Source organism: Archocentrus centrarchus, chromosome 16 (assembly GCF_007364275.1).
Source record: "Archocentrus centrarchus isolate MPI-CPG fArcCen1 chromosome 16, fArcCen1, whole genome shotgun sequence".
Lineage (NCBI taxonomy): Eukaryota > Metazoa > Chordata > Actinopteri > Cichliformes > Cichlidae > Archocentrus > Archocentrus centrarchus.
This window is the reverse complement of record NC_044361.1, coordinates 24,129,667-24,146,220: the sequence shown is the minus strand read 5'-3', so window position 1 is coordinate 24,146,220 and position 16,554 is coordinate 24,129,667. Positions and strand designations below refer to the sequence as shown.

The 16,554-nt window shown below is 41.5% G+C and overlaps 1 protein-coding gene across 1 annotated transcript; it reads left to right on the top strand.

The window, feature by feature from the left end:
* The first annotated feature begins 728 nt into the window (after positions 1 to 728).
* Positions 729 to 16,322, top strand: cgna (cingulin a). Its single transcript, XM_030749169.1, is given in 24 exon segments — positions 729 to 773; positions 775 to 1,201; positions 1,204 to 1,613; positions 1,723 to 1,820; positions 1,951 to 2,020; positions 2,122 to 2,217; positions 3,225 to 3,317; positions 3,319 to 3,347; positions 3,445 to 3,556; positions 3,809 to 4,021; positions 5,734 to 5,882; positions 7,283 to 7,403; positions 7,495 to 7,710; positions 7,859 to 8,080; positions 8,180 to 8,400; positions 8,402 to 8,426; positions 8,556 to 8,726; positions 9,026 to 9,187; positions 9,516 to 9,684; positions 9,687 to 9,724; positions 9,904 to 10,022; positions 10,630 to 10,738; positions 10,832 to 10,995; positions 14,572 to 16,322. Coding segments are annotated over 24 exon segments (3,615 nt in total). The 3' UTR covers positions 14,708 to 16,322.
* The last annotated feature ends 232 nt before the right edge of the window (positions 16,323 to 16,554 follow it).

Sequence of the window (16,554 nt, the reverse complement as noted above, 5' to 3'; positions counted from 1 at the left end):
GCCAGTCTGTGACTGATAGTGTTCTATTGTTTGTTTTTTATCTAGATATGCTTTTACTGCTTGGCAGTGTGTTTGGGATCATTGTCATGCTGAAAAATTAAGATGTTACCAATCAGATGGTATTTCATGGTGTATCAAAATCTGATGGTCCTTTTCTGCATTCATAATTCCATTAATTTTAACAAGATCTTCAACACCGTTGGCTGAAATGCATCTCCAAACCATGACAGAGCCTCCACTGTGTTTTACCTTCTCCATATGTACTGATGATCATTTAAACTAAAAAAATTCAAATTTGGATTTATCACTTTAAAAGACCTGTTGCTGCTGATTTTCAGTCCAGTTTTTGTTTAATCTGGCATACCTCAGCCTTTTCTCCCTGATTCCCTTCCCTTTCCCCTCCCTTCAAGAATGGCTTCTTGAAAGCCACCCTTTCACTGAAACTATTTGTGATGAGGCTTTGGCGAACAGTAGATGGCTCAACTGAAGGGTCAGATGCAGCTCTCGGGTCATAAAGCCTGGAGAGCTTTTGTTCAAGGCCACTTTTAAAAAATTACAAGACTGTCTCCTTGGAAGAAAAATCTAAAGAAATGAGGGCTGGCTTAAGACATTGCACAGTACAATAAATCTCAAATCCAAAGTTAATTTTTTAAATTACGCAAATATAACCGACCACAACTTATTTCCTCCTCTTTCTTCTTCCTCTTATTCTGCTTGTTGTCGCCAGCATGACCACACCATCTTCAGATCGGAAGACCCCAGTGGACTATGGTTGTCCAGATCCGCTTCATTAATGATCTCTACGAGAATGGTGGCGTGCAGCCTGTCACCCAGCCCAAGACCAAGTCTCAAACTGCTTCTAAATATGGTGTAGCAGTCAGGGTGCAAGGTATTGATGGCCATCCATATGTGGTCCTGAAGGATGGAAAGAAAGGAGATTCGTATGGGGTTCAGATAAAGACCCAGTACTCTCCTGGCCATAATAGCCTTCCCCGGAAGAGAGAGAAGGCAGACCCAGGAATAGAGGGAGATCATGTAGGAGGAGGAGAGCAGGGAGGGCCACTACGTAGAGCTCAGTCGCATGGGTCGCTGCTTGACAGGGATGGACGGGCTGATAGTGAAGATTTTCAGCTGTCTAGACCACCAGGGGATGGGAAGTCTGGTAGTTATGGGAATCTGGATGCAGGACTTGGAGTAAGGGAGATGGAGAGCAGGGATGGCATGTCAGTGATAGAGAGGGGGGCACTGAAAGAAATATGTGGCACGGTTCTTATCAGTCAGGGCTTAACAGGTCACTGGGATCAGTGAGGGACAGTCCTGAACCCCCTCCTCAGCAATATGATCTAGACCATAATAAGAGACAGACGTCTGTCAACAGGCTAATAAACAGGTTTGGTGGTGTTAATGCTGGAGGCCAGCAGAGAGGACTTTCTCCTCCACAGCAACATCCAAGAGCTGCATCTCCTCCCACCACGGCCAACCCCTACACCTTGCCTGCATCCTCAACTCACAGCAGCTTGGGCCGCAGCCAGGGCACTTTCAAAGTTCCAGGACACTCAGCGAATCAGTGGACTTCAGTGGAGCCACCACAGCGAAATCTGACTGAGGCACAAGTAAGAATTCAGTCTTTTGTGGTTGGATATTAAATTAGATTTTCAATGAGCTACACCCACCACAACGCAGGCAAAAGTGCAAGAGTAGTTTTCTGATCTATGTCTTAAGGTGACCCCTGACCTTTTGCTGGACCAGGGTCAGAGTGCAGAGCTGAGCAGTGAAGAGGAGCAGGCCATGCAGACTGTATACAACATCCTGAGACAAGGGTACAGACTTCCACTTTATCTTCCCGTTGCTACTTTTGCACACATTGAGTTGGCTCAATAAAATAGTGGGAAAAAGCAAATGGTTACATGTGCGTAAATGTGTCATTTGACCAGTTTTGCCTTTCCACAGGAGCAGTGAGACCGATGTTATTATCAGGCACAAAGTAAAGCTCATCTTTCAGAGGATTCAGAACCTAAAGGTTTGCTTGTTTTGAAAGTATAAAGTTCTATGAGAAGTATTTTCTTTTCTTCTGCTGTTTACTGAAGAGACAGTTTACATGGATGTCCACTTTGTTGATAGCCCAAACAAAACCTGAGGCAGGAGTGGATAAGTGAGAAACGGAAGCTTGAAGAAAAGGTGACTGAACTACAAATTGCACTGCTGGAAGAAAGGAAGGTAAGTGGAGCAGAGAGAAAGAAGTGAGGTAGAGATATTGATATTTATAACAACACTTTTGTCTGCTCTTTTTTTCCCCTCACCCTCCACCCGTTCAGAGCAGATGGCTGCCCCTCCCTGAGCCTGGTTTTACTGGAGTTTTCTTTGTGTTAAAAGGGAGTTCTTGCTCCCAAACGTTGCTAAGTGCTTGCTCAAAGAGAATCATCTGATTGTTGGGGTTTTCTCTCTAATATTGTAAGGCCGTTACAGTACAATATAAAGCACCTTCAGCCAGCTGTTGCTGTAAACTGGCACTGCATACATCAAATTACATTTGAACTGAAACTTCAGAAGTGTTAAAATTATATGTGCTGATAAATTTAATTATTTTATTTATACATGGGACAAATTGAACCATAATATCAACTTGAATCTTATTTTAGTCATAATCTTCTGTTGGTATAAGTGGAAACTGTGTGCTAGTGTTTAGTTTCAGTGTCTTGTAAGACCCAGCAAGTTTTTCTCAAATCAGCCTCCAGAAGATGTTAACATTCAGAGCAGCCTACCAAAGGAACTCAGTTCTAATTACACGGATCACATCTAGTGCTACACATAAACACTTAAGCCACTCTTCTTGAATGAGAGCAGCAACTCCACCAACCAAATCAACTGAGAAAATGAGTTTTTGTGCCTTTTTAAACAATCTTACCAGGAGGACTCGGGGATCCTTAGCTTGGAGTGTGCTTCAGATTAATCCTCAGATTAATCCCTTAAGCTCTGGTCGGGTCAGAGGTGCACACAAAAAAAATAATCTAACTTAAATAATTACCCATTATATGTTGTCTTAAGGAAGCTGGGCAGGGCTTAATCTCTAATAGCTCTTTATAAACTTAATCTCTTATGCATAGTGATTGGTGGGCAAATGCAACCCTGCTTCAACATTTCTTAAAAGCCCATTGTTTACGGCAGCAGAACAGAGAGTGTTATGTTTCACCGCTCTTTTATTCATCATGTCTGCCCGCGCCTAGGACTCTGTTAGCAATTCTGATCCTGCTCTGAAAGCTGAGCTGGAGAGGTGTCTGGATGAAAGTCTGCAACTCCAGGAGATGCTGGACCGGAAGGAAAAAAGAATTAAATGAAACACAATCAGAGTGAGGACACAGCAACATACACACAAAAACAAACAAGTGTGTCGGTCACATTCAAAGAATCCCTCACAGGCATGTGTTTATCCTTGTTTCCTCGCAGGTTGACTCAGTTGCGTATGGATAGGGAGAACGCTGAGAAGCGGGTCAGAGAAATGGAGGACCAGCTGGCTGAGTTTCAAGATGAGCTGAGAAGAGAGAACAGCAACAAGACGGTATCACTTACACACAAACAAACATGCATGCGCACCGGGACAGTTTTTCTCACCTCGTTATTGGTTCATTTTAAATAAATTGAAACTTAAAGCTTTAGTAGAAACAATCTTACGTTATTGTGAAGCTTCATTTTTGCAGGGTGAAAAAAAACCCTTCACTGTTAAACCCAAGATTAGCTTTCTGTTGGAAAATTTTGATGACTGAGTTGTCGTCAGTATCAGGTTAATACTGTATTTCTCTTGTGTCTGCAGGACCTGGTGTCATGTCAGGCACAGCTGATGGAGTTCTGCCAGCTGAAGAAGAAGCTGGAGGAGACTCTGCGACAAAGAGAGAGGGAGCTTACAGCTTTGAAGGGCGCTTTGAAGGAAGAGGTGGCAACACATGACAGAGAGATCGAGGCGCTGCGAGAGCAGTACAGTGCTGATATGGAGAAGCTCCGCAGCAGCATGGAGCAGGTGTCTCAGGTGTGCACTGCTCACAATACTCAGCTGATCACAGTAACAGTTGACATGTAGATAGATAAATAGGTTACTTTATTGATCTTGGAAATTACAGTGTTGCAGCAGCAGCAGGATAAAGAATAGAAATTGTGTAATCTACAATAAAACTAACACTGTGAAAAGTAAAAGTACCACAGCCCATAGTGAAGGCCTTATAATGCGAGGTCGTGGAAAAAATCTATATAAACATTGTGATAAAATAAAGTTGCATTAAAGAATTGCAAATGACATTAATAAATAATATGTACACTTTGAATCTAAGAAACAGCAGCAAAAAATGTTCCTCCCTTTAGGGGTTACTACAGTGGATCATCTGCTCCATCTGGCCCTATGTTTAGCATCTCCTTCTGTCACAAATCACCCCTGACACTTGTCTCCAGCCACTCCACCCTGCCTGCACTCTTCTTCACCTCTCTTGTGCGCTGTCCATTGCTTTGGATGGTTGACCCCAGCTATTGAAATTCATCTACTTTCACTATCTCTAGTCTTTGCATGTTCACCTTCCTATCTGTCCCCTCTCATTCACACACATGTATTCTGTCTTGCTTCTGCTGACTTTCATTCCTCCTCTCTCTGCTGCGTACCTCCACCCCTCCAGGCCCTCTTCCACCTGCTCCCTACTCTAACTACAGATCACAGTGTCATTTGCAAAAATCATAGTCCACGGAGACTCCTGACTGACTTCATCTGTTAACCTGTCCATCGCCATTACAAACAAGAAGGGGGCTCAGAGCAGATCCCTGATGTAATCCCACACCCACCTTCAACCCATATGTCATTCCTACCATACACTTTACCATAGTCTTGCTGTCCTCGTGCATGTCCTGCACAAGCCTCACATAACTTCTCTGCCACTCCTGACTTCCTCATACAGTACCACAATTTCTCTCTTGGAATCAAATGCTTTCTCTTGATCCACACAGTGCAGCTTCTTCTGCCCGTCTCCATATCGTATTTGTAGCGCTCTTTCTCGGCATGAAGCCACACTGCTGCTCGCTGATCATCACCTCTCTTCTTAACCTAGCTTCAACCACTCTTTTCTATATATTCACAGTATAGCTCAATCAGCTTTATCCCTCTACAGTTCTGCACATCACCCTGGTTCTTGAAGCAGCAAGAAGGTATAATACAGAAATATATGTGGACTCTTATGTCCGGACAGGTGTGTTCACCTGTTACAAAAAGGAGGCTGTTGTACAGTTTTCTAGAGAACATTAGGAATGATTTTATTCTTTTACAGTGTCAATTTATCATTTTTACATGTAGACATTTTTACAGCTCAAAGCCCTGTAGATTGATTATATGGTTAAGTTCACAGCATGTTAAGTACTACTGTAATATTACATGCTATACGGTGCAATTGACTCAGACAATTGTGATGTCCTTAGCTTCTTTCATTTCCATCCCATGAAATTCCACCCCATCAGTAGAAAAGGACTGATTTTATTTGAACAGCCTTTCCAAGTACTGCGACGAAAGCTTTCCTGACTAAGAGCATCTGCAGCATGAAGCTGTAAGTGCGGTGAGCGTGCTCATCCTAAGTGCAGCATCTGTCAAATTTTTTTTGAATGTTTGAAAGAAAAGCTGTTCAAATAACTTGCAAGTAGAGTGATTTTACAGACACCCTGTGAAAGAGAGATGACAGGTGGTATCAATTTTTCTGTCTCCTACTTAAGTCTCATGCAGGAATTGAGGCCGAGCGCTTGCGTGTAAATGCATCAGTTCGCTCCCTTCAGCAGCAGTTGGAGGACTGTCGAGATGAGAGCAGCCACTGGATGGAGCAGTTTCACTCTACCAGAGATGAGCTTCGAACAACTAAGCAAGAGTGAGTCTCAGTACATTCAGATTTAACAGTCGCATCGTTCAGAGTTTATTCATCATTACTGACCTGGCTTTGAGATTTCCAGTGTTCATCTGGTCACCATCTTTTCGTGTTTTCCTTTGCACTCTCTTTACTAATGTGTTTCCATTCTTTCTCTCTCATTCTACCTGGTAAATGTTTCTCACCCTCTCTGTCAGAGAGCCACCCAGCCACCCTGAAACACAGTGAGAGTCACAAACTAAACAGCGTTTGTGTTTTAGATATACAAATATACTGTAGGTGTGGTGAACTGTGCTAACAACTGTCTGTATAGTGTCAAGGCCATTCACACTCCATTCATGTAGTTCATGATTTTTAGCCCAAATCCAAGTGTTTGTATGACTCACAATCAAATATGGATCATATTCATTCTGCTTCCAGTTTGAACGTAGATGATTGTAGTTTGGTTTAACACACGTGATGCTGAATGCCAATCACAGACTGGAGCTTCAGGAAATTCTACTTTTACGTTCATCATTGTGTCTGTACAGTGGGCTCAGTTACTGTAAACATGATATGTCAGCAGAAACAATTAAAGGGACAGTTAACTCCAAAATCAAATATGAGTCCTTTACCTGAGGCAGATACGCTCAGTGGACACTTTATTAGGTACGTCTTGCTAGCCCCTTAAATCACCTTCCTTCCCCATTCTGATGCTCAGATTGAACCTCAGCAGGTCATCTTGATCATGTCAACATGCTTAAATGCACTAAGTTGCTGCCAAGTGATTGGCTGATTAGATACTTGCCTATCACAGCTGTCATAGGGTGAGAGACAGGGTACACCCTGTACAGGTCGCCAGCCTGTCGCAGGGCCAACACAAAAAGATAGACAACCATTCACGCCTATGGTCAGTTTAGAATCACCAATTAATCGAACCCCTTTAACTGCATGTCTTTGGACTACGGGAGGAAACCGGAGTACCTGGAGAAAACCCACACAAACACAGGCAGAACATGCAAACTCCACACAGAAAGCCCGGACCAAGGTGGAGTCGAACAGTGCTAACCAGTGCTGCCCCTTTTACATAATATATAACAAGCTCTACAGAGAAAAAAATGTGTAAATTAGATTTTGGCATGAAGAGTGGTGTGGATGGTCTTGTTTGTGTGTGTTTAGTAAAAAATTACTGTAGATTTTTCCTTTGAATATCTGACTGTAATGTCATAGCAGGAAATTGATTTATTTTGTCTTCGCTTAAAGATGAAATCTCTTATTAGCTCGCTGACACCAAAGTAAATTATGATCACTTGTCATGATTCACTCATAAATTCCGACTGCTTTTGATCAGATAACAAAGCATGCTTAAAATAATTATGGATGGAACGATTGGTTAAGATCAGATGCACGTGCACATTTCTCAGGCTCCTGCAAACCCGTCTGGAGAAAGAAGAATTTGAGGAAGAGCTAAAGGAACTCCAAGAGAAAATGAACTCTGTCAAACAACAAATACCAGATCCCAGCCACACACAAAGTCTCAACCAGGTGCAGTAAACTAACACTACACCTAACCACTAAGACACTGCTGAATAACCTGTTTAACAAAAATGAGGCATTTTGTTACATTTCTGTTTAGGAGCTCCAGCAGTCCAAAGCTGATTGGCAGAAGGCCAAGTCTGAGGTAGAGAAATTGCGGGTAGAGTTTGACAAAAAGGTCATGGAGGTCATCTCCTTAAAGAAATCTCACCAGAACCAAGAGGCTGAACTGAAGTATGAGATTAACAGGCTGAAGGACCAGTTACAGAAGGCCAAAGAGGACTTCGCTAAGGCACAAGAGAAAATAAACGGGTATGTCTGATCTTACAGCAGGAAATGGATCATATAAACTAGCTAGCTTGGTCAAGTAGTTTTGGTATTAAAAGTATGTGTTTGAATGACTAGTTGGTTCAAAAGTTTTAATTCTTATATTAAGAGAATATTTGGTGATTTCCTTCCTATAGCTGCCAGACCCAGCAACAATCTCAGAGCTGGAGCAGAAGTTTAATGAGGCACTGAGTGAAGTTACCCAGCTCAAAAAGAAGCTCTCACTGACTGAAGAGGAATTGGACAGCAGTAAAACACAGCTAAACAGAGCTCACCTGGACATGAACTCACTCCAAGATGCCCAGCTGGAGCAGAAGGAGGCCAACACTCGTCTCAAAGAGAAAATCTCAAGATTAGAGGTAAGGTTGCATCCTCAATAACAGCACCATCCAGCTCAGTGTTGCCCTGTAAACTGTTCCCGTTCAGGCTTATTTGGATGTCCTGTGTGGTTTGCTCAGGCTCAGCTGCAGAGCAATGCTACAGAGAGCTCAGAGGCAGAGCTCGCCCTCCACACTGAGGTGAGAGGCCTGAGATCTGAGCTTGATGAGGCTAAGAGGAAAGCCTCCAGACTGAGCCAGGAGCACCGTGAACTCAGCCAGCATCTGGAGGATTCAGAAAAGGACAAGGAGACACTCAGACAGACCATCAGCCAGCTGGAGGACACCAAACGACAGCAGGAGAGCTCTAGAGAAACTCAACAAAGAAGTAAGAAGGAGAGACCGTTTATATACCTGTACAAATGATAAGTTTGTGTGTCCTTGTTTGTCCTCACTGCACACAGCACAAAAATTCATTCTGTTTCTGTTTTGTCTTGTCTGCCTCCGTCCCCGTCAGAATGAGTCTGTAAACATGTCGTTAAGAGAGGAAGCGCAGGCTCTCAGGGTTCAGCTGGATGAACAGAAAGAGAGAGCACGCAAGGAAATGCAGGAGGCGCAGCGTCATGGAAATGATGCTCAGTCTGAGCTGGAACGAAGCCAGATAAATATAAGGAAAATGGAGGAAGAGGTGTGTCCCAGTGATTTAAGTATTTGTGTTTTTAACATTTTGAGTAGTAGTTTTTGATGCATGCTTGGCTCATTGTCTTCATGTACAGACAGATGATAAATTAAAGAGAAAAACTATGATAAGTGTCTGATTAAGGCCTTGGCCCCTGCATGCTGCAAAATGACTGTTCACTCCAAAGGGAATTGACCCAAACCATGACAGCATGGCCTCCCCTATGTATGAGATCAATGGTTTAATTCAGCTTTCTCTTGCATGAGTGTGACATTTCTGTTTCTCTATATTACGATCAATCTAACTAGATATCACGACAGAAGAAGGAGCTGCTTCTTGCATGTGAGGAGAGAGACAACCACCAGCTGGATAAAGAGCTTCTCACCAACAGACTGCGCCACTTGGAGGGAGAGCTGGAGGCCAGCAAAAACAGCCACAGTGAGAAAACCCGAGAAATCCGCATCCTGGAGGTAAGAGGCTCATCTGCTCTCTTCCTGCTTTGGGAGAATAAACCATTTGGGAGTGTAAACCATGGCTACTGTACTCACAGCTTTTACTAGTTGTGCTCTGCATACACTGCCTGTGTGACAGCCTGCACATGTATTACTTACATTTATAAATCAAGAGTAGCATGGTGACTTGTCTGCTGTTTATGTGCTCTATTACAATATAATGAATCTGATAATTATAATAAACATGAGTAATTTGATGTATTTGTTAGTGTGTGGGTTTTTTTTTTTTTTTAGCATTCTCTCCTCTGAGCAGCTAATTAAACCGATCTCTTCTTGTTTCGCTCAGGACAAACTGAAGCGTTTGGAGTTGGAGGTGGAGGAGGAGAAGCAGCGTGGACATGCTGACGGAGCGAGTGCTCGGAGCAGAGACCAGATTGATCGCTGACGGAGCGAGTGGCTCGAGCAGGACCAGATTGATCAGCTCCGCTCTGAGCTCATGCAGGAGAGATCCTCAAAGCAGACCTGGAGCTGGATAAGAATGCAATGGAGAGACATGTATGTGCGCATGCACCAAATTTGTGTTTGTTAACACTCACCAACTATAATTTCACTCCTCTTTATTCTCTATTTAATTAGAAATAAAACCTTTAGGTTAAAGTCCAACATGCACGTGCTGCTGTGGCTCCACTCTAGAGTATTTTTTAAGAGCTGTTTGCCCATGTCTTTCCCTGCAGCTGAAGGAGCTGAGGAGTCGAGTGGCTGACATGGAGGGTCAGTCACGCTCCTCTGCGGGAGTCTCCCAGCTGGAAAACAAGATTCAGGAGCTGGAAGAACGCCTACGTAGTGAGGAAAGGTGCAATGAAAACAGCCGACTACAGCACTCATGTAGATCTTTACTCTCAAACAGATTTTTTGCAGCGTTTGTTTGACAATAACACTAGACTAGAGGTTGTGGGTTTTTCCCTTTGGTTTTTGTTTTTTGTTTTTTTTGGGTTTTTTTTGGGGGGGGGGGCTTTTTCAAAAATCTTTTCCAAAAAAACACTTGTCATAAAATCTGTTATCCTGCAACAGGCACACCTCACTCATCCTCTGACTGTTCAGCAAGTCATGCAGTCTATGACAGTGATTAATGTAGCCAAAATCACAGGAAAGCCCTCATCTTTCACTTACACTATGTGGACAAAAGCAGTGGGTCACATACACAATTCAGTGAGCTCTTTAGAATTTTCTCATAAATGTTTTTAAAGACAGACTGGATGGCAAAGTGCTTGAATTTATGCCTGAAAATATCTAATTTAAAAAATTAGGAGGTTTAACAGTGTAGGGTTTCTAGGTCAATCAATTTTACGTAAGTGATTGAATCATTTTTTTTTAGTTGGAACTTGTAACAAGTGAGCTGGCAAGTGGCTTTTCTCGGTAACTGCTAAGTATTTTACATGTTTTCTTTTGCTGATGTATAGAGAGAAGAACGCTGTGTTGGCAACACAACGCCGTTTGGAGAGGAAACTGAAAGACCTCAATATGACACTGGATGAGGAGAGACAAACACACACTGAACAGAGAGACCAGGTATAAACGTTTACCATGTGCCGAATATAAATATAGAAATGCACTCACAGAAAAGGGAATACATCAAACATTAAATCTGTATTGGTGCTGCAGCTTGCACTGAGAGTGAAGGCTCTGAAGAGGCAGGTGGATGAAGGAGAGACAGAGCTGGAAAGGTTAGACGGACTGAGAAGAAAAGCTCAGAGAGACCTGGAGGAACAGATGGAGCTGAAAGAGGCTCTGCAGGCCAGAGTCACAGCACTGGAAACTGAGCTTAAGTAAGTGCTTCCTTTTCCTGTCCCAACCTTCTAATTTGTTACTCACTGTGAGCTTTTGGTAGTGATTATGCAAGACCCTCCCTGGCAGCCAGATTATTACAGCAGTGTGTGTGTGTGTGTGTGTGTGTGGTGTGTGTGTGTGTGTGTGTGTGTGTGTGTGTTTGTGTGTGTGTGGTGTGTGTGTGTGTGTGTGTGTGAATGAGAGAGACACCCTCTCCTCCTACGTACGTCACAGAATGAAGAAAGCTGTGTGTAAGTGATGTAATAATCAGTGAATCCAGATTCTTTAGCTGTGACACACCAATACAGACACCTGGAAATGATTCACACAACCTCCCTGAGGTGCAGCATTACACAGTGTGATGTAAAACATTCCAGCAATCACCCACATGTGAATCGTGTATTTCATTAAAGTAAAATGGTACATTACTCGTGTACCACAGGGGAAATTAAATTGCAAATGTCTTCGAACAAGTTCCAAGGACTTGCATGTTGTTCCCTCATATTACCAGCAGAGGGAGGGCTATGACAACCACTTTAAGGGTGATTACATACACTCATCGTGGGCATGAATGTCACAGTAATTTGGAGCTTTTAATGATTTCTTTGAATTGTTTTTTTTCCAGGGTGGAGTGATTGTACAACATACATCTTTAATTACTTTAAAAAAACAAGAATTGGGTGCACAAGTTTGAATTAATCCTAATAATTTAACTCTCTAATCCACATAGGGTCAAAAGCATATACAGGCTCACATATATAAATAGACCCCATTCCTACAAAACTGCTCGAAGAAGTCCTACTGTTAATTAATGCTTCGATCTTAAATATGATCAGTCTATCTTTATTAATTGGTTATGTGCCACAGGCTTTTACGGTGGCAGCAATTAAGCCATTACTTAAAAAGCCATCACTTGGCCCAGCTGTCTTAGCTAATTATAGATCAATCTCCAATGTTCCTTTTATGTCAAAAATTCTTGAATGAGTAAAACAGCTAACGGATCATCTCCAGATGAATTGCTTATTTGAAGAGTTTCAGTCAGGTATATATGTCAGGATCATCAGTTCAAACAGCTATAAATACAATTTATTGGATGTGTCACCGCTTTGCCAAGGTCTGGAAGAAGACTCAAACTGTCACCCTTGAATGAGAGGAACAACCCAGGAACCACCAAGGCTCAAGCCTGACACTACTTGGAAACTGCTGGAACACCAGTATCACTGTCCACAGTGAAGCAAGCGTTACATTGCCATGGACAGAGAGGATGCTGAAAGAAAGAAAGAAGAAAAAAGCCCCTGCTCCAAAATTGGTACCTTCAAGCTCAGCTGAATTTTGCAGCCACCCACATGGACAAGCCAATGTCTTCTGGAAAAAAGTGTTATGCTTGGTTGGAACACTGTACCAACTGTCATGTATGTCAACAGCTAGACACTTGAACCTTGGATACAGTTGGGTTTTCAAGCAGGACAATGATCCCAAACACACACACTGGTTTTTGGAATGGATAAAGCAGGATAACATTAAGTTTCTGGAATGGCATTCCCAAAACCCCGACCTCAATCCTGTTTGAAATTTGTGGGCCATGCTTAAAAGTTACAGAAAACCAACTATAATTTAAATTAATTCTTAACAATTCTGCCAAAAGAGTGGTCAAATATCCAGCCAGAATTATAACAGAAGCTTGTTGATAACTACCAAAAGTATCTGATGGAGGTACAACTTGCTGCAGGGCATTTAGCAAAATATTAGTGGGGGTGTATGTATATATATTTGAACCTATATGTATAATTTTGACCCTGTGTGGATTAGTGAAAACCCAAATAATTTCAAACTTGTCCACCCAGTTCAAAGAAATCATTAAAAGGATAAAATCATCCATGTCCACGATGATGTATGTAAACATCTGGCCACAGTTGTACTTGTGTAGATAGATTTGATAAGGAAAATGTTTAAATCCTTGATAGCAGCTTACTTTGTGAATATACAGTGTGTGTGTGTGTGTGTGTGGGGGGGGGGGGGGGTTAATAATTATTTGATCCCCTGCTAAATTTTTCAGTTGGTTCACTTACACATAACACATAAGACAGAATATCAACCAAAAATCTAGAAAAAAAAAACTTATTACATAAAAATTATAAATTGATTTGCATGTCATTGAGTGAAATAAGTATTTGATCCCCAAGCAAAACATGACTTAGTAGTTGGTGGAGAAACCCTTGTTGGGAAGCACAGCAGTAAGACATTTCTTGTAGTTGCGCTCCAGGTTTGCACTCATCTCAGGAGGGATTCTGGCTCACTCCTCTTTATAAGAACTTTCTAAATTCTTGGCTACCGCTTGGCCACTCAAAGCTTCAGCTCCCTTCACAGATTTTCTATAAGACTGAGGTCTGGAGACTGGATAGGCCACTCCATGACCTTACATGCTTCTTCTTTAGCCACTTCTTTGTTTTCCTGGCAGTATATTTTGGGTTATTGTCATGCTGGAAGACCCGACCATGACCCATCTTCAGTGTTCTGGCTGAGGGAAGGAGGTTCATGGCCCTGGCCACTGGCTTCTCAATGCAGTGAAGTCGTCCTGTACCCTTAGCAGAAAAACAGCCCAGACGCATAATGTTTCCACCTCCAGGCTTGACTGTGGGGATGGTTTTCTTTGGGTCATGCTCAGCATTTCTCTTCTTCCAAACACGGTGGGTCAAGTTGATGTCAAAGAACTTGACCTTGGTTTCATCTGACCACGGCACTTTTTCCCAAGCCTTTTCTGAATCAATTAAATGTTGACTGGCAAACCTAAGACGGGCCTGTACATGGGCCTTCATGTGCAGGGGGACCTTGTGGGTGATGCAGAATGTCAGTCCATTAAAGAGTGTTGCTAATTCTGTTCTTGGTTACTATGGTCCTAACTTTGCCTTCAGATCAATAACAGGCTCCTCCCATGTAGTTTTAGGCTGATCCACCATATTTCTGATGACCGTCCTCACCCATGTGAGGAAAGATCTTGCATGGAGCTCCAGACCAAGGGTGATTGATGGTCATTTTATATTTCTTCCATTTCCAAATAATCGCACCAACAGTTGGCACCTTCTCACCAAGCTTCTTGTTGATGGTCTTGTAGCCCCTTCTAGCTTCTAGCTCTGTGCAGGTCTACAGTCTTGTCCCTGACGACCTTTGACAGCTCTTTGGTTTTGCCCACGGTGGTTGAGAGGTTGGAATGGAAGAAATTGATTCTGTGGACAGGTGTGTTTTACACACATAACAAGTTGAGCTCAGGATTATCTGTGGTGAGTTGGTATCTACAGTATGTGTCACGTGGGCACACAGGCAATCTGTGGGAGCCAGAATTCTGGCTGGGTTGTAGAGGATCAATTACTTAGTTCACTCAATGAGAAGCAAATCAAATCATAACTTTAATGTAATGTGATTTTTCTGGATTTTTGGTTGATATTCTGTCTCTCTCCATTAAAATAAAGCTATCAAAAAAAAAAAAAGAGAGAGGTTGTTCATTTATTTGTAAGAGAGCAAACTTACAATTTTTCCCCCCCACTGTAGTTACTGATAATGATAATTATGTCTCACAGGAGGAAAACTCAGGCAGCAATGCGCCCAACTTTGGATTCATCCGCTCTCAGCTCAGATGATGACGACAGCCTTTACGACCCTTCCACCATTACCTCCATCCTCACTGAGAGCAACCTCCAGACCAGCTCCTGTTAAAGCAGTGCTTCGGGAGCAGGTTGAAGGTTGGAAAATATAACTCTGCTAAGACGGAAGTGGAGGAGGGTGTCCATTCGTTCCTTTATAGGCTTGGAGTAAAACCAAAAGGCACTACAGACAATGAGGAAGGGGAACCTGGGGTGGTAATGACATATTTGGGTTAACAGGAGAGTGATTTTTTATTTTTTTTCCCCATACCAGAGTGAATTGAAGGAAACAAAACATCCTCAACATTTGAGGGAGTTTCCTTCAGCCTACAGCATACACGCATGTCCTCTAGGGCACAGTTGAAATGCCTCCATTTGATGCACATTGTACAGTAGCAGACATTAAGGACTACTCAAGATTCTCCAGCATACAAAAACTCTATCTGTAACAAAGTCAGTAGGTCAACTGCATGACAAGAAATGCAGTCTGAAACACACACACACACACACAAAAAACAAGCAGAATATGATATGCATTTTTTTTGGCACAAATTCATTAGGTCTTTTTTCAGGGTTGAGATTCTGGGTCAAGCACTTAAAGGTTCCTTGATGGAATCCTCAGTGATATTCCCATCATTTCCTCGCACAGTAGACAATTTAAATGTTGGACTTTTCTCTTTGGTTACTTGTTTTTCTTTTCCTCTCTTTTTTTTTTTTTTTTTTTTTGTACCGCAGTTGTCCACAATGCAAAGAATTAACTAACAAACATGGACCAAATGTTGACATTGAAAGCATTAAAAGCAACCTCATAAAATTCTTACATTGTCTGAAAGTTAATTTACTAACATAAACCTCATATGGGCTGCAGATCAGTCTTTCTGAATGAAATGATTTTTTTCACTAATGACAAAAATATATATTTTTTTGTTTATATTTTATCTATAGAACATGTCCTTTACATTTGAGACATAGGTTTATTCCACTGTCCAGAATTCAGTGTCGCATAATACACAGGGATGCTGAATTGTACAATTGGAACAAAATTGGCTTCTTATCTTGTCGTGAGGAGAGACACACATTCTGCTTCAGGTATAATGATAAATGGTACAAAAGTGTTACAGTAAGTGTGAAAGTTCAGATTAGACTTAACCGGTGAGTCTTCCTGGCAAACGTACCAGTGTTTTTGTTTTGTGGTTGACCACGACAGACACTGCTCACTTAATAACTGTCCTTTGTAAGAATATGAAAGAAAAATGTCTTTTCACTTTCAAAGAAAAAATAGTGGCTAGAATATTTCATCAGCCGGAAATTTAAAGCTGCACAACTTGTATGCATTCCCTTATATCAAGCCTGTTAAACATATATGTAATTATCATGTAATTATAATGCTTTGAAAGAATAATTTGTAATTGATTTATTCTTTGAGAATGAGTTTTGTATAGTGTATTTCATATTTGTAGATTTTTTCAAGATTTCTTTGAACAGTCAGCTGAGGTTTAAAATCACATTTTCTTTGGCAGTGTAAAGCTGTTTTCAATTAAACTGGAAAATGGTGCTGAATATGATTTATTAGATGTTTTTTGCATGAATATGTTGGATTTCAAGATACTGGTACACTGTAAATGTTGACTGGAAATATTTCATGCTGGCTGTATTAAGAAAAAACGTTTTCTATTACATTAATTAATCACCAATAAATCTATTAAGTTAAATTACATATTTTGCCTTATCGTTAGATTTTTAATTTGCTGTATTTACTGTATAGTTTGTTTTTTGCACAGAATAGACAGTCCATTTTTCTTTGTTGGGTGCACCAATGCAGTAACATTAAGGCACTCTATTATTTGTCTGTTTTTCTTCTTATTGTTTTTATATTATTATTATAATTATTATTATTAATATCCTTGCACCTAAAATGTT